The sequence below is a fragment of the Drosophila sulfurigaster genome, chromosome X, assembly GCF_023558435.1.
Source record: "Drosophila sulfurigaster albostrigata strain 15112-1811.04 chromosome X, ASM2355843v2, whole genome shotgun sequence".
Classification (NCBI taxonomy): domain Eukaryota; kingdom Metazoa; phylum Arthropoda; class Insecta; order Diptera; family Drosophilidae; genus Drosophila; species Drosophila sulfurigaster.
The window spans coordinates 29879814-29896560 of NC_084885.1; the positions used below are offsets into that span (position 1 = coordinate 29879814).

At 42.7% G+C, this 16747-nt stretch overlaps 6 protein-coding genes and 1 long non-coding RNA gene across 8 annotated transcripts; 4 read left to right on the forward strand and 3 right to left on the reverse strand.

The window, feature by feature from the left end:
• Nucleotides 1-329: 329 nt before the first annotated feature.
• On the forward strand, nt 330-2579 carry LOC133848802 (SRSF protein kinase 3-like). The gene has a single exon (XM_062284496.1). The coding sequence runs from the start codon at nt 330-332 to the stop codon at nt 2577-2579; it is 2250 nt and encodes a 749-aa protein (XP_062140480.1).
• A 768-nt stretch (nt 2580-3347) lies between these two features.
• On the forward strand, nt 3348-5345 carry LOC133847382 (uncharacterized). The gene is made up of 4 exons (XM_062282372.1): nt 3348-3485; nt 4023-4252; nt 4310-4434; nt 4504-5345. Exons 2-4 carry the CDS (start codon nt 4068-4070, stop codon nt 5184-5186), a joined length of 993 nt encoding a protein of 330 aa, XP_062138356.1. The 5' UTR covers nt 3348-3485; nt 4023-4067; the 3' UTR covers nt 5187-5345.
• Nucleotides 5334-6592, reverse strand: LOC133847384 (mitochondrial inner membrane protease subunit 1). Of its 2 annotated transcripts, XM_062282376.1 has the most exons (3): nt 6362-6592; nt 6090-6289; nt 5334-6002 (listed from the first exon to the last, which is right to left on the reverse strand). In XM_062282376.1, the coding sequence occupies exons 2-3, from the start codon at nt 6204-6206 to the stop codon at nt 5607-5609; spliced, it is 513 nt and encodes a 170-aa protein (XP_062138360.1). In that variant the 5' UTR covers nt 6207-6289; nt 6362-6592; the 3' UTR covers nt 5334-5606. The 2 variants fall into 2 exon arrangements, with proteins under 2 accessions (XP_062138360.1, XP_062138359.1); XM_062282375.1 differs by having other exon boundaries at nt 6090-6592.
• Nucleotides 6593-7322: 730 nt separating this feature from the next.
• On the reverse strand, nt 7323-9439 carry LOC133847383 (CDP-diacylglycerol--inositol 3-phosphatidyltransferase). Its single transcript, XM_062282374.1, has 5 exons — nt 9229-9439; nt 8561-8695; nt 7895-8048; nt 7683-7834; nt 7323-7609 (listed from the first exon to the last, which is right to left on the reverse strand). The coding sequence occupies exons 1-5, from the start codon at nt 9278-9280 to the stop codon at nt 7428-7430; spliced, it is 675 nt and encodes a 224-aa protein (XP_062138358.1). The 5' UTR covers nt 9281-9439; the 3' UTR covers nt 7323-7427.
• LOC133847385 (uncharacterized) lies at nt 8308-8719 on the forward strand. Its single transcript, XR_009895161.1, has 2 exons — nt 8308-8398; nt 8469-8719. It is a non-coding gene; the product is annotated as an uncharacterized LOC133847385 (long non-coding RNA).
• Nucleotides 9440-9750: 311 nt separating the features above from the next.
• On the forward strand, nt 9751-11216 carry LOC133847381 (uncharacterized). The gene is made up of 2 exons (XM_062282371.1): nt 9751-10001; nt 10065-11216. Exons 1-2 carry the CDS (start codon nt 9850-9852, stop codon nt 10933-10935), a joined length of 1023 nt encoding a protein of 340 aa, XP_062138355.1. The 5' UTR covers nt 9751-9849; the 3' UTR covers nt 10936-11216.
• A 1930-nt stretch (nt 11217-13146) lies between these two features.
• On the reverse strand, nt 13147-15390 carry LOC133847080 (ATP-binding cassette sub-family F member 2). Its single transcript, XM_062281864.1, has 4 exons — nt 14535-15390; nt 13952-14457; nt 13358-13894; nt 13147-13292 (listed from the first exon to the last, which is right to left on the reverse strand). The coding sequence occupies exons 1-4, from the start codon at nt 15202-15204 to the stop codon at nt 13161-13163; spliced, it is 1845 nt and encodes a 614-aa protein (XP_062137848.1). The 5' UTR covers nt 15205-15390; the 3' UTR covers nt 13147-13160.
• Nucleotides 15391-16747: the final 1357 nt, after the last annotated feature.

Consider the following 16747-nt stretch of genomic DNA (forward strand, 5'->3'; position numbering starts at 1 on the left):
ATTTTTGATAAATATTCAGGATATTTCCCTTTATATTGTTCTCGATATCCTTAATCTTTATTGAGTTTCCAAAATGTGTAGACTGCGTTATGTACTATTTATAGATTTTTGAAACTGATTTCTACGAACGTAGATTGAGAACAGAGAAAGCCTTTGAAATGCAAATCTTAGTGTAAAAAAAATTAACAAAATTTCATATTCGTTTTAATTTTTCCCCCCATATGTGACGACGACAACAACACTGCCCCAATCCCAATCTCAATCTCAATCCCACAACCGAAAATCTACAAACCCTTGTAGAATACCTAACACGCAAAGCTAAACAGAGGATGGCTGACGGCGGCTTCTATTACGAATTATCATCCGATACGGAGGACGAAGGCACGGGCAAAGACACAAGCAAGGGCAATAGGAAGCGAAGTGCAGCATCAATAGCAAAGGATGCGAATGCGAGCAATGACAATGCGTTTACATTGGGCACATTAGACTTGAACACCGAGAATGTGACCAATGCCAACGAGATGGAGGCACATCAGACCCTAAAACACGAGACGATCCATACTGATGAGCAGCAGGAGCAGGAGACGGGCAATGGCTATGGAGATGGTGATGCCGATGCCGATGCCGAGGAAAATGATGGCGACGCTGGCAACACAACTGAGGACAACTCCAACTCCAGCTACAACTATCCATCGGAGAATCCAGACGATTATCGCCGGGGTGGCTATCATCCCATCGATCCCGGAGATTGCCTCAAGCAGCGATACTTTGTCATCTCCAAGCTGGGCTGGGGACATTACTCCATCGTTTGGCTCTGCTTCGATACGCTGAAGCAACGCTATTGTGCCATCAAAATTGTAAAGTCCGATGAGCTGTATGCGGACTCGGCGCGTCATGAAATGATGCTGTTGCGTCACCTCAACACATTGCGTGATCATCCGTTGCGGCATCGCATCGTTAAGCTGATCGATAACTTTTCCACCAGCGGCGTCAATGGCACCCATCAGTGTCTCGTCTTTGAGATGCTCGGCGACAATATGCTGATGCTGATACAGCGCTCCAATTACAAAGGTCTGCCCATGTACAATGTGAAGCAGATTGCCCAACAACTGCTGCAGGGTCTGGTGCTTCTGCATTTAAATGGCAACATCATCCACACGGACATTAAGCCGGAGAATGTGCTGCTCATTTCGGATGACATCGGACCACGCATGCTCGCCACCCAGGCCTCCTTTGACTTTCTCCACAAGCACAGCATGGGTTTGTCCCGTCCCTGTTCCGGACTCGGTTCCCGATCCGGTTGCGAGGCGACGAGGGCTTCCCCCAGTCTGAGCAAGACGGCGAAACGCAAATTGCGCAGCAAGGCCAAGACATCGTTGAACTTCTTTAAGACGCATCGCAAGTGGTTGCGAGATCGCGGCATTGCCGATCTCCAAGTGCTCGCCGAGCATGGCTTTTTGTGTCGCAAATTTGCCGTGGATGCAGTGCTTGGATTGCTGCCCTTTATGCCATTCGAGGGACCGCAGATACTCAACGAGCATGACGTGATGATGTTCACCCAGCGGCTGCTCGTTAAGCAGGTGGGCGATGCCTTCGACGAGGATTCGCCCAATACGAGTGAGGAGATCGTTCAGCTGGTGGCCATGGCCAAGCCACAATTGGAGCAGTCGTATGCCGCCATGGGGCAACTGCAGCTGAAGAACTCCAAGGCCTGTAAGTTGCTCTACACCAACATGGTAGACTTCATGCAGCATGTGGCCAAAATGGTGGCCAAGCATGAGAAGCAGCAGCTGACCGATGACTACTATCGGGTGCCCAAGAAGCGCAGTCGCTTTAATTTTGCTTCGACGGCATCGCCAACAACATCGACGCCATCATCGCCCCCATCGTCATCGTCATCGCCAACCTCAGTGTCGCGTTCCTCGGCCGCATCGTGGTTCCCAACGAATCGTGCATATACAAGGGGCGTCAAGAGGCCGCCGAAATCACAATGTGTTATTAGTCCACGTTCCGAAACGATGCCCAATTTGGATCTGATCAAGAAACTGGACCCGGCCAAGAGTCCGTGCAATCTGCAAATAGCTATTGCCGATCTGGGCAATTCGTGTTTCGTTAATCGCCATGTGAGCGAAGACATTCAGACACGCGAGTATCGCGCCATTGAGGTGATCCTTGGCGCTGGCTACGATACGTCCGCGGATATGTGGAGCGCCGCCTGTTTGATCTGGGAGATGGCAACAGGCGAGTATTTGTTCGAGCCGAGTAAGTGGGATGGAAGCGCCTCGGTGGATGAATCGCATGTTGCACAAATCATCGAAACGCTGGGTCCCATTCCCAAAACACTGATTCGTCAGGGCGAATACGCCGACGAAATCTTCGATGAGCATGGCGAGCTGCTTACGATCAAGCATTTGGTGCCGCGTCCCATGGACAAGATACTGGTAGAGAAATACAATTGGTCGTCTGTTCAAGCTAAAGAGTTTGCCGATTTTCTGACACCCATGCTACACGTTGATCCGCGCCTTCGCTCATCGGCCATTTCGTCACTCGTTCATCCTTGGCTTAAGTTCGACGCATGAAATGAACCAATGTTAAAACAAGATGCAACAGCACAGCAGCACCAAAGCATTGGGCATACACCGTACCGTACATATTTATTGCATTTTTCTTTTCATATTCTATATATTTTGCATTTACATTATATGAATCTCTTTTATGTAACACAACAAAATGTGCATAATTGATCAACAAAAATTTGAGTCGCTCACACAAGCTACACATTTCCAATGTTTGTTTCAAATAAATGGCTTTGCAATTCAAGTTCGCGCGTCGATATCTCTTGACTTATCGATAAGTGCAGCAACAACCGTACCAGTGGCGAATACGCTTTTCGATACCAAGTAAGTGCAATGAGTAAGTTTCGTTTTTAAATTTTTTGCCGCCATCTAGGGGACAGTTTTGAAGTGTAACCAAATAGGTTTTCTACATAATGGTATTTTCCATTAGAATTACAACTTATATTTCTGAATCTTTGCCTGTGGTCACACCTCAGAGAATAAAACTGAGATCTTATTTTAAGACATTAATTAATTTTTAAGTTGACGGGGATAATTTGCTTAATAAATTATATGTGGATTTGTCATATTAATTGATTGAATTTCAAAATCCATAATTTTGTACAGCTTTAAACGCTACTAGCAATTATTCAATTGAAAACATAATTTAAATTTACCTTAACATTAAAGCAATAGTCACTTACCGCTTCTTTCAGCTGCACTTCTAGTTTTTATATCACACACACACACACACTGCAAATATTTTTTTACGCACCACAAACACTTGATTGCAAATTCACCGAAAAAAAAAACAGATTTACCGCCGCAAAACGAGATTTGATTGTGCCGTTTTTTTATATACATCATTCGGTCACATTACGCACTAAATTGTGAGCTTTGTAACGTTATAAATAAAACTGGCGCGAAATCGTAAGTGTAACAATTAATTTGTAATTAGCACAACTTGATGTCGGCAAATCTCAGCTCCAACTAAAGCGCAGCTTGCAAATAACTGTAACATGTTTGTACAAGAGCGAGTGCATGTGTATGTGTGTTGTGTGCGTTATATAAAATGAGTAGGGAAACACTGTAAAAGCGCATGATAAACAATAACAATGCGTCAATGCAATACGGAAACACTTGTGGCTCTCTATCTAACTCTCTCTCGCTCAATGTGTGCCCATAAAGACATTCACTGTCATTCAAGGTTGCCGCCTGATCTGTTTATATTGTGTGTGTGTGGGTGTAACGTGCGTGTTGTTTAGTGCAAACGCCACCTAGCGCCCAATTGAAATGGTCGGGGTAATCCTTATCAACGCTACCAACGGAGATAATAATAATTGTACGAGTTAGATCCACATTAGTTGTCGTAGTAACAACAACCAGCTGTGCTTAGTTTTATGAGCCAAGATATTTATAGTATGTGCTTACATTAACAATTTCAAAATTTTTATGTTTTAAACGAAGTGAGCGGCTTCTCAAAAATTGCGTACCGCAAGCGTTTGTGATTTAATGTCGCCAGTTGCGTTGTTAAGCCGCAGGAATACAATCATACTCAACGTCGTCAATAGATGGCGCAAAGTGCACATTGCAGCTGGTGAAGCGGCTGTCAAGCCTATTAACAATCATAACAGCAATAATAGATTCCTCGATAGTCAGCTGCAAGGCACGCTCAGCAATTTTCGCACATATCAAACGTAAGCAATAGAGTGTGATTACCTCTCGGACCTCATTTAACAACATTTTCTTTGCAGCTTTAAAGCCATGGATGCACCGAAAAATGTGTTTAGTGGCGTAACGGATCGCTTTGGTGGTGTTACCGTGGACGGCAAGCAAGAGACGAACCTCGATCACACACAGTTCAAAGAAAAACTGCAGAGTAATCGATAAATGCAATAATAATCGTTTAATGCAGTGGCATTTCAAAATCACAATTTTTTCACTGCAGAATCACTGGATTATTGGTTGGCGAACAAGAAGCGTGCGATTTGGTTTCGCGTCTACAAGGAGCAAGCCGATTGGGTTCCCATCCTAGCCGCCTCTGGCTTTGATTTTCATCATGCACGCACCGGTGTCGTCATCATGTATCGCTGGCTGCCCACCGACGAATCCTCCAATTTGCCACATTATGCTCACACACTGCTAGGTGTCGGCGGTTTGGTAATCAACGAAAAGAACGAGGTGTTGGTTGTATCGGATCGTCATGCCATCATGGCAAACATGTGGAAACTGCCCGGCGGCTATGTGGAACCAAATGAGAATCTAGTGGATGCCGTGGTGCGTGAGGTGGAGGAGGAAACAGGCGTACGCACCACATTCACATCGATGATTTGTATGCGGCATTCACACAGCGGCAACTTTGGATGCTCCGACATTTACATTGTGATGGGCTTGAAACCCATTAATCTGGATTTGACGCCCTGCAGTCGTGAGATTGAGCGTGTGCGTTGGATGCCACTCGACGAATACTTTGTCAATCCCGAGGTGCTCGAGACGAATCGTTTGGTAGCACGCACTTATCTGGACAATCGGAAGCGTGGCGTCGACTTTACGTGCGCCAATATGGTGCATCAGGTGCTGAAGAAGGAATATCAGTTATACTTCGTGAAAGAAGAGGAATCCAATAAGTGATCGATAGTTGTCGTCTATACACAAAGTGCCAAATACGGGGAATTCAATTGCTTGATTTCTAATTTGTACAAAGTGCTGAACTTTCGTTTTTTCTTTTGTTTTGTAGTAAATGTTTTTATATGTAATATTTTTGAAAAACAAATTGGGTTTTAAACCAAATATTTTTTTTGTTTATTTACAATGGGAACACAAAAGCACAAAACTGAAATTAGTTTCGATTGCATTTTGTATCATCTCACAAGCAATTTATCAATAGCTTTGTTGTCAACTTAGGAATTTTAACTCACAGGACACGAACTATTGATTGGTCAATCTGTTATCGATCACAATATTTTGCGGTTCAATTTACTGCTCGATAATTTACAATGATAAAAACACACAAAAACTGCGACTGCGACTGCAACTAGAAATTTGTTGTTACTAAAGACCTGTTAGCTCAGAGAGCGGCCAAATGCGACAGACAACGCGACTGCGTATGAGACCCAACGGTATTGGACCATAATATCGCGAATCGGAGCTATTGCCTTTGTTATCGCCCTCGATCCACACACAACCATGCGGCACATAATCCGTCACCATAGTCATTTCGCTGGGTTGTTTCGATGCCGATTCAGCTTCCAAGGGATGAGGCTTTAGGGTTGTGATCTTCTCGCCGGACACGGCGACAATGCGTTTGCAAATAAATTGACTGGCATTTATCGGTGAGACGGCGATAATGATATCGCCCGATTGGTACTTGCGCCAATACTTCGATAGGCGTTCCGTTAGCAGCACATTGTCCGAGAACAGCGTTGGCTCCATTGAAGGTCCTTTGCACTGCAACAGCGAGGAGAACAAGAAATATACATACATATGCATATATGTACATAGAGATGATGGAATGACTGAACGATCGACACTTACCAGTACGAAGTCGCCCACATACTCGAAGGTGCAATGGGTTATACAAGCGTATGCGATTGTGTAGCGTGCCAGGGTGCGCAAACGCGATATCACTGTGTAGCCCATTCCCATCTTCATGATGAGCGGCTGTTACGCTGTTCGTCCTTAATTCTTCGTCGTTAATCCCCACGGTTTCCACAGTGTTGACAGTCAGTCTCTGGCTGTGTGTGTGTATCATTCATTAATTAAAATCCATGGCGAATGACAACAAATTGCCTATGCGCTCTTATTACCAGGATACCAGGGCTGCACCGCACTGTGCGTCAGCTGTTCGCACGATTGTTCTGAACCAGGGCGGCAATTGTCAGCTGTGCGATTGCTTTCATCGATTGGCGCGCAATTCAAATATGCAGTGGAAATTAGCGTGTAAAAAAAAAAACAAACCACCAGAAATTTTGCACAACAAACTATTTGCTTTACTTATTTTTCGTGATTTATTTATCTTTTTGTTACTTTTGACTAACATCGTTTCGGTTTTCAAGATGACAAATTATGCAAAGCGTTTGCGGTTTCCTTGACTTAATTGCCCAATTTACGGAAAACAAAATAACAACAACAAATTGGTAAAGTGAATTTTGCACACAAAACTATTGAATTTATTTAATTTCTTTTGTATATTGTGTTGCTTGTGCTGTAAGTTTAAATCGATTTGAACTAATATCGCCTTACAGCAATTCCATTTTGAAAACATTATTCATTTGTATAGTTAGTTTTAATGATTTGTTCTTTTGTTTGGTTCCTTCAAATTGCAGGTCTCGTAATTAATAGGTATCAATAGTTTCTACGACTACATTTTAAATACACATACATGCAATTAGTTGGTTATACATATATAGTAAGAAATTCATTTCAAAATGGATGACATCAATTATTCAACACATTCAACAAGTTTGTTCTTTTGCAAATTCTTTCTTTCAGTTGTTTATATAGATAAAATTATATATTCATCTGCAGCTGGTTGTCTTCTCTCACTGTGTTTGTGTTTGTATAAGCGTCACAAAATAAATTTTTATAATTATAATTAACTTAGGCAAATAAATATGTATACACAATTCTAATGCTTCATCAAATCACCATACCGAAAAAAAATTCGCATCAAATTTTAAACTAAATAAAATACAAAATAAAGTCAACAGAACAGATTAGCAATAGTGCATAGTACTAATAACTAAAAATTGACTATCATAAATTACGTTTGTTTTTTTGTTATCTTCTTTGTTTTTTTCATTAAGTTATTGTTTTAGTTATTTGGAATCAATAGTGTTGCTTAGTACTTTGCTTCTTCAGCCACTTTCCAGCTTACTCCAACTTCTTGCCGACAACAGGCTCAGCCTTTTGGCGCTTCTCCACACGCTCGCGCACATCGACAGCAGCCAAATCCTGGCCAGCAATATAAGCATGGATTAGAGAGATCACTGCCTTGAGCACCGCAAATGGTCCGGTGAGGAAGGCCAATATTTTGAACAATGAGGCGCCGAGTACTAAAAGTTAAATAACACATGTGTTATTCAGATAAGATAAATTATAAATGACAATGTCACAACTGTCACATACTCAAGGGTCCATAGGTGAAATGCAAGAGATAGAGGCAAACGTAGAAGAGCTCGTTCACGCAGCACATAAAGGTGAGCACATCCTTCTGATAATAGATGCGCATGACAACGTTATCATTCACCTTGTGCGAAGTTCGTCCAACCACAACGCTCCTGCAAATATCAAATTAATTTCAATTAAAGTTTAAACTAAAATTTATATGTTCAACTTACGTCTGCATGTAGAGCCAATGGCAGGCGACATCGATGGCGATGGAGAGCTGGAACCAGAACATGTAGCTTGGATAGAAATAGGCCAGGGTGACCAGCAGTCCTGTGGTGCCACAACGATCTGTGAGCTGATCCAGCATGGCGCCGAAGCGTGTGCCTATAATGCAAATAAAAAAAATCAATAATTTAACAACTTAGAAAGCGAGTAGCTGAACTGTTTCGAAACCTGTTTCATTTTTTAACAGCTTTATTGTGCGATCATTATGAAATTTTTAGAACCCATTCAGATTTTTCTGAATTTCAAATACACCTATATTCCAACAGATATCTGAATTGTTATATGTACTATTTCGATTACCCTTCACACCTATGGCCAGAGGGCATAATCAAAATAGTATTAAATTATACAAAGTGTCTGCTTCATATCCATTTTGGGACACGTAAGACAAAGCATTAAGTGCGCACTAGCTACACACACACAGGTACATGTGTGTGTTTGATATCTAAGTGTATGTACATATGTATGAACATCGATAAATAGCATTAACATTTCCCATTTTGCCGGTTCGTGAGTCAGCATGGCGTGTGATGATTGACGTTTACCAAAGCAAACCAATCAGATAGCTGAGATCTGCAGTGATGTGAAATATAGATGGCGCCACTACTTACTCTGATTGAAGGCTCGAGCTGCATGACCGTCAACAGCATCCAGCAATGCACTGATTATATAACACCAACCGGCGATCACATAGTTCGTGGACATGAACCAAAACGCTATAAGAGCCAACACGATGCGTGCATAACCTGCAAATTAATCCATAAGGAAAACCAATCAAAACAAAATGCAATTTTAATCAATAATATATGTGTACACTGTACACCGATGACGTATTAATGTTAGTGCGCAGCATAGGTGACATTGCTTGAGCCGGAACGCGGGGCGGGAAGTGGGAGGGTAGCATTTGACAGGTTGCAACGCTAGCGCCACCTACAACAACCGCTAATTGAATTAAGACGTTGCCAAAACAACAATAACATTGTTTGCATATTGTATACACACGCATACAAGTGTCGTTTGTGTTATATACACATGTAGATTAGACACTGAGATAAATACCAATGCACGGTGCACAGTGGATCACATTTGTCAAAACACAGAAACAAGCGCCAACCACAAAACCAAAAATGTATAAAAAACTATTTAAATATTTTTATAGCTACGTGTCTTGCGTGACAATTACATATATGTATGCTTTCCAACTAGTTTTGGATGCAATCAAATCAACCGAGGTCCACTATGCGCGCGGTCACATTTGTTTACCCTATACGAAACTTACCAATCAGATTGGGCACAAATATGAAAACGTTATCGTGCTCGGCAATAGCCATTGTTAGTTACCCGCTTTAGTTAACGCTTCCGATAAAATTGGTATATGGCGAAATGTGTTCGCTGACCGCTGACTAATTTAAATGCGAAGTTGCGGCACCGTGAACGTGGCGTGCGCTGCAATATTTTTCTGCGTTCTGTTCTAGCGTTGTGCAAAAAAATGGCGCTGTATGTATAGTTGTAAACAGCTGTGGCTATCAGTGCTGGTTAACGTTGCAATGGCTTCTCACCGTTGTGCAGAGGTAGCGTTGGAAAATGTCACAAAATTAAAGGCAGCCATTATGTTAAATGTTAATGTACGAATTTATAACCAGGGTTTCAAAAATTGAGAATATATTGAAAAAAAAATATAGTAAAATGTCTTTACTTTTAGTACGTCCCTTTTATTAAACGCCGCTCTTATTGTGACGTCACAAACGATACAGCGGCAACCTCTGGTATTTCGTTTCTGTTATTTATGCAGCACTGTACAACACTGATCGACAGCGCTGTGTTGCTGTTGGATTGTTTGGCTAAGTGGCAATAAAAATAATAGTGCAAAATAAATAGCAATGCTTAGTACTTGAGCGAAATGGATAAATTACGTGGCAGCGCGCAGCTGGGCGATCAGCAGCTGCAGCAACAACAACTGCAGCAACTGGAACAGTATCCCAAGAACACCATTGAACAATACTTGCGCGCCTCCACAAAGATCAAGAAAATCGAACGTGTTGTCTTCTTCAAGTGAGTAATAGTGAACTTTGCATTTGTTGCAAAAACTGTTTACTAATATCGTGTCCCCTTCAGACGTTTTGCGCCCAGCGTGGCCGATGTCCAGGCGGATTTCCAGCGTCTCGCCTACAGCTTCGAGGAGTCGGGCATCATGCAATATGCGGCAATGTGTCACATTGGGTATGCCAAGTGTGAATCATATGGCGGGTCACCACAACGCGAGGCTGAGGCATATGTGCGTGCCGCACGCGCCTTTATGCTGGCCCACAACGAGTTCCGGCTGCTGCACTTGCGCACCGGACACAATGGCTTCCGTGAAGGCGCCCTGCATTGCTATCACAATGCGGCGGAGCGTGTTGCCGACAGTGGCGTCTTCAAGGCGGCCGTGCTGCGTGAACTGCAGCAGTTGCAGCAACGCCAGCTGGAACGCACCAGCAGCTTTGCCTCGCCCACACATCGCATCAATGAGCTGGAGCTGAGCGCCGAGATGAGCATGGAACGCGAAGACTATCGCAACGCACTGCTGCAGCTGGACGACATCGTGGACAATATCTATGAGCGACGTGCTCCGCTAATGTACGGCGAACTCTTGCGCCGCGTTGAGGTGCTGCGTCTGCTGTTGTTGCTGCATCTGAATTTGCCACCAGCTCGTCAATCGCCCGCCCACATTAAGCTCATCGAATACTATTATACGTTGGCACAATTTCACCCAGACGTGGCCGCACCTTGTTTGGTCTACAACAACGAGCAGGTGGAACGCCCCGGCGCCTTTGTGCCCCACCAGCAGCAATATGCGCTGGCCGAGATCGTGTGCGCTTGGGTGGAGCGCAAGATGTGCGATCTGAAGCAGCTGTTGCGCGACTTTGGCAGAGAGCATAGTTCTTTGAGTCAAACGGAGCGACAATTGCTGAAGATCATCTATTCCGAACTATCCAAGATCTATTGAAGAGAAATCATCAACTGTATATTATACTATTTAAACTACATATACATATATATACTATATATTCTAGTACATAGTGAAGAAAATATCGCTTAAGTGTAATCAAGTCTACCAATTAACATTTTCAACGTGCCTACACGAGATGCGAAGCCAACTACTATAAACATTAACTATCGTCTGTAAAAGTTTCTTGATGTGTTAACGTCTCAATTACAACACAACAACAAAACAGAAATTCGACCTCTTACAACCGATGCAATAAAACTGTCTGTTCTTACCAAAAATATCGTTTAACTTACTTATCATTACGATCCACGATATATTTTCTACATATATCTACCCATAGGGTAGAAGGGTATTATAACTTTGTGCCGGCAGGAAATGTATGTAACAGGTAGAAGGAGGCATATCCTATCCTATAAAGAATATATATATTCTTGATCAGCGTCAACAGCCGAGACGATCTAGCCATGTCCGTCTGTCTGTCCGTCCGTATGAAACACTGGATCTCAGAGACTATAAGAGATAGAGCTATAATTTTTTTCGACAGCATTTGTTATGTTTGCACGCAGATCAAGTTTGTTTCAAATTTCTACCACGCCCACTGCCGCCCCCGCAAATCAAAAAAAATCGAATAACAAGCGTAATTTTAAAACTAGAGTTACGAATTTTGGTATATACAATAATAACTATAGTAGTTATGATTCCTGGTTTCCTGGTTGCGATCAAATAAAAATTGTCGAAGTTATTAAAGAAATACTTTTGTATTGGCAAAAACGCCTACTTTCTAGGGGTCTTAGTTGCTTTGGCTGACAATCTGGTATATTGTGCCGTCTATGGTATATTTTGAATGCGGTACTATATCGATATACCACATATACCATTTGGTATATTTTTAGTATTTTTGCAGTATATCTGGTATATTTTGAGAATAATACCGCAAAATATATTGCTTTTATTCAAAATGGGTAGCGGGTATCTCACAGTCGAGCACACTCGACTGTAGCTTTCTTATTTGCTTATTATAGAAGAGAATTTTAGTTCCTAAACATTTCGAAATCTTGCAAAATTTCAATGCAAAATAAAAGTCTGGCTTTTAAGTTTGATTATTAGAAAGACTACCTAACCATTTATTGCTATTTTATAGTTTGTTCAAGAAATAATTAAATCGGTTCACAAGCATATTATATATAATATTTTTGTTAACATATCTACTCAGCACAAAATGCATTTCATTTGCTTTATTTTAGCTCCAATTGTTTTTATTTTTATATTTGTTTGTCTCATTAGTAATATTCATTATATATGTATGTATATTTTATTCATTTACTTTGCAAAACAATTTCATTTTCATTTTCCGTTGAGAACGAATCCTAAGAATAATTCTGTTCCTAAAAATTGGTTTAAATTGTTCAGTATTTGTATATATAAAAAAAATGTTTACTGCGTTTTTATACTCTATGCACAACATATTTCCAATTGTTTATAACCTATAAAATCAGTTAGTTTTGTTTTCCATTTGATTTTCTAGCATTTTCATACACATTCACATATATGTATATGTATGTCTGTATTTATGTCTAAGCAGCTGCTGTCTCGGTCTAACCCATGCGATTTGGGCTACGACTTCTTGTGTGTGTGTGTGTGTGTGTGAGGGAGACAAGGGCAGTAGTAGTATCTGTGTATTTATATTTTATACTATATTGTAGTTTGTGATGTTTTTGTGTATTTAGTTTTGCGTAAATTAAGTTGAAACCTAACCAAACTGAAGTGAATAAATAAAAAACAAAGGCAAAGCCGCGTTTTCATCAAGTTCTTCTTCTTCCAAGGACTAGATGCTTCAAAGTGTGTGTGTGTGTGTTAATGTGTGTGAGTGTGAGATGAAAATGTGGCTTTCACCTTTAAGATCACAAGCTGTTGAATATAGTTGTAGTTTGAATGTTGTAATTTGGGTTTTTTCTTTTCACATTTTATTCAATTTAAATCGACACTGAAAATCAAAAAAATTCACCTAGAAATTTGTAGTTGTTGCATGTACGTGTGTATGTGTGAGTGTCTGTGAGTGCAAACAGAAAACTAATTGCGCAGGGCTCCGCAAGCGGCAGGGTTGGGCAAACGTTTTGGAAATAGATACGAGAGGTTGTGAAGTGTCTGTCTGTGTGTATTTTATGTTTGTGTGGATGGATGTGTTGTGTAGTGTTGTTGTTGTTGTTGTTGTGAATATCAATTTATTTCGCCGCCTTGGCCTTCTTCTCGTTTTCGGAGGTGATCTTGTTCTTCAAATGATCCTTATAGTCGAGAATACCGCCCTTCCACTTGGTCACCGTCTCCTTCTCGCACACCCAAATCTCCTCGGCCACCTGTTCAAATAAAAAACACCCATTGTTAATCAATCTGATAAGATACGAAAGCTATTGCGACTTACCTGATTAATGAGACGGAAATCGTGACTAACTAGCACCATGCCACCATCAAAATCATTGATGGCATCGGCCAAAGCATCAATGGTCTCCATATCCAAATGATTGGTAGGTTCATCAAGCAGCAGCAGATGCGGCACCTGCCATGCCAGCCAGGCAAAGACAACGCGACAACGCTGACCGTCCGACAGCTGGCGAATGGGGCAGACCTGTTGACGTCCCGTCAAACCATATCGTCCAATGATCTTACGCATCTCCTCCTTCTCCTTGACATCGGGAAAAGCGCGCATCATATACTCGAGCGGACTGGCGTCCAGATCGAGCAGTTCGTGCAGATGCTGATGGTAGCGGGCGATGCGCAGATGCGAGTTCTTGCGGATCATGCCAGAGGTGGGCACAAGATCGCCATAAAGCAGTTTCAGCAGCGTCGATTTGCCCGCACCGTTGGGCCCCACCAGAGCGAGACGTGTGTCCAGATCGATACCAAATTCCAGATTCTTGTAGATCCAGGGCGTCTCGTCGTTGTAGCGGAAGTTCACATTCTAAAAGCAAACGTTGATCAAGCAATGATGATGTAACGATATAACTTCTTCTCTTACCTGCACCATGATCACAGGTGGCGGCACTTTGCCGCACGACGGGAAGTAAAAGTTGAGCACCTTGTCGTCGGTGACCTTCTCGGTGAGTCCCTGGGCCACCATTTTGGCGAGTGTCTTCTCCTTGGACTGCGCCTGACGCGCCAGCTTGGCGGAGCCGTGACCGAACCGTGCAATATAGTTCTTCATGTGCGCAATTTGATCCTGTTCCCAGTTGTACTGTTTCATCTGATTCTCGAGCAGTTCCATGCGTGTGCGCACAAATGCCTCATAGTTGCCCGTGTAGTATTTCAAGCGTTTGCTGGTCAAATGAACGATGTTTGTGCAGACACCGTTGAGGAAATCCTGTGAATGCGAGATGAGCACCAAGATGCGTTTATACGTCTTCAGTTCCTCCTCGAGCCACACACACGCATCCAGATCCAAATGATTTGTGGGCTCATCCAGCAGCAGCAGATGCGGCTTGACAAACAAAGCGCGAGCCAGCGCGATTCTCATGCGCCAACCACCTGCAAAGTAAACCCAACGAACGAACCCATTTAGTTTCATCATCCTTTCATTCGAGTCCAAAATTCTATTCACTTACCGGAAAAGTCCTTGGCCTGCTTCTGTTGCATGGCCTTGTCAAAGCCCAGACCGTGGAGAATACGCGCCGCCTTGGCCTCGGCCTGATCGGCAGACATGTCATCGAGACGCTCATAGATGTCGATGAGCTGCTCCTGTGCATCATCCTCATCGCTCATGGCCAGCTCCTCGGCGAGTTTCTCGAGCTTAATGCGCTCCTCGTCCACCTCCATGACGCATTGGAGAGCACTCTTCGAGCTGGCCGGTATCTCGCGTGTCAAATGGAATATATCAATGTGCGGCGGTATTGGCACCTCACGGCCACCGAGGACCGCCAGCAACGATGATTTGCCACAGCCATTGAGACCGATCAGACCGTAACGTCGTCCGCAATTCAGCTCGAGCATTGTGTCCTGCAGCAGCTCGGAGCCAAAGAAGGTAATTGAGAAGTTGGCAATCTTAACATCACGCGATCGGGGATGCACAGCCAAGGAGCCGGTGCAGGAGCGTGCCTCGGCACTGATCCGTGCCTCCTCCTCCAGTTTGGCGCACAGTTTCTCCTCCTCGGTCAGTTCGCGCTCCACACCGTTGGTGGTGCCATTTGTCTTCTTCGTGGATGGGATCTGTTGGATCTTCTTGTTGCGTGCATCCTTCTTGCGTTGCGCATCACGTTTCTTAGCGTCCGACGGCATTTTCTCTCTCTCTTTTTTCTTTATAATTTGAAAACTTGCAACAACGTTTACAAAACAATACTTTTTTTTTGTGTTGTGTTGTGTTGTGGGTGTGAGTTTCTCTAGCTTAAAAGGGTTTGCCTAAATCAAAATGTCTAGAATATTTGCTGACGGATTTATCGCCTTGAATGTTGTGTGTTTGTTGTGCTGTAAATGTCAAAAGGCAAATGATAATGATTAAAGTTTTAACAGTTAACTAGAATTTACAATATAATAACAGCCTGAAGGTAACAATTAGTTCGCATAACAAATTGCCAGAAAAAAAAGAGACTAGTTCAAATTAAATTATAATCAATAGATTGCAAAAATCCTCCATTATATGTATTTGTAAAGTGGCGCCCAATTTGCATACCCTGCTGCTCTTTGTGGATTTGCGGGTATAATAAACATTGCAATCACTCTACTCATATCGCTACTCAATCAAAATGTGTATGAATGAACTTCGACTCGGCTTTCGGGCCAGACACACACGAGACACGAATCGTGACGAATGCTGCCGACTACAAAGCTGGAAAGCTACCGCGTCTGGCTGATCACCAATACATGCGCATATACAGTCTAATCGCCAATCGCCTTCTCTATCGCTCTCTCTCTCACACTAAGTGTGTTATATCCAGTTTCAATAATACTGCAAGAAACATGTGAAGAGCAGCAACAAAACAGAACGGAAACAGAATGCGACAACACACATCCAGATGATATTATTGTCAAGCGAAAAGCAGATGGCACCCATTGTACATTGTACGCCTGCAGCAACTGTTTCAACAAACGCAAAGCACAAAAAAAGAAAAGAAAAAAAAATTTGGTAATGACGCGATACAAATTTTCAGCTTAACACTTTGGCTGAGCAGCAGCAGCTTTTTGTGCGACGTTGGCGACCGATGCTCAGGCTGTTTCTTTTGTGTTCGTTCGTTCTTGCTTGTTGCCGAGAGCCACATTTCACCTTCATTAACGCAATTTCTTATGAATCACTGTTGTTGGGGAACGCCGCGCGCTCATTTTTTTTTCATTTCTTTCTTTCTTTTTCTCTCAGACTGAGAATTGCACACAAAGGAATTCCTGTGTGCAGCTGATACATTTTAGATGAGCGAGAAGAGAGAGTAGTGTGACAAAGATGCGGAGGTGGTGGGAAGGAGTGAAATTGCAACACATACACGCGCTAGACAACACTAACACTTGTCTGATGTTACACCACACGCGCACACACACTCGTAGACTCACATGCACACATTAGTATTCGTGTATATATGTATGTGCATGTGCACATTATTGAATTTTCCACGGATGGTTGAAGAATATTATACATAGCACAGAACACACTTCTCACCTTTTAATTGATGATTTAAAAAAAAGAACGTGTCACGCACAAGAAGAATTGAAACCAATTTGCATTTGTTGGGTTGTTTAATGCTCTGGCTGGTCCGGGCTTCTGGGGGGCTGCTGCTAGACGAGCGAGCGCTGCTGCTGCTTTACAACGGAACAGGAACACACCGTACACACACAC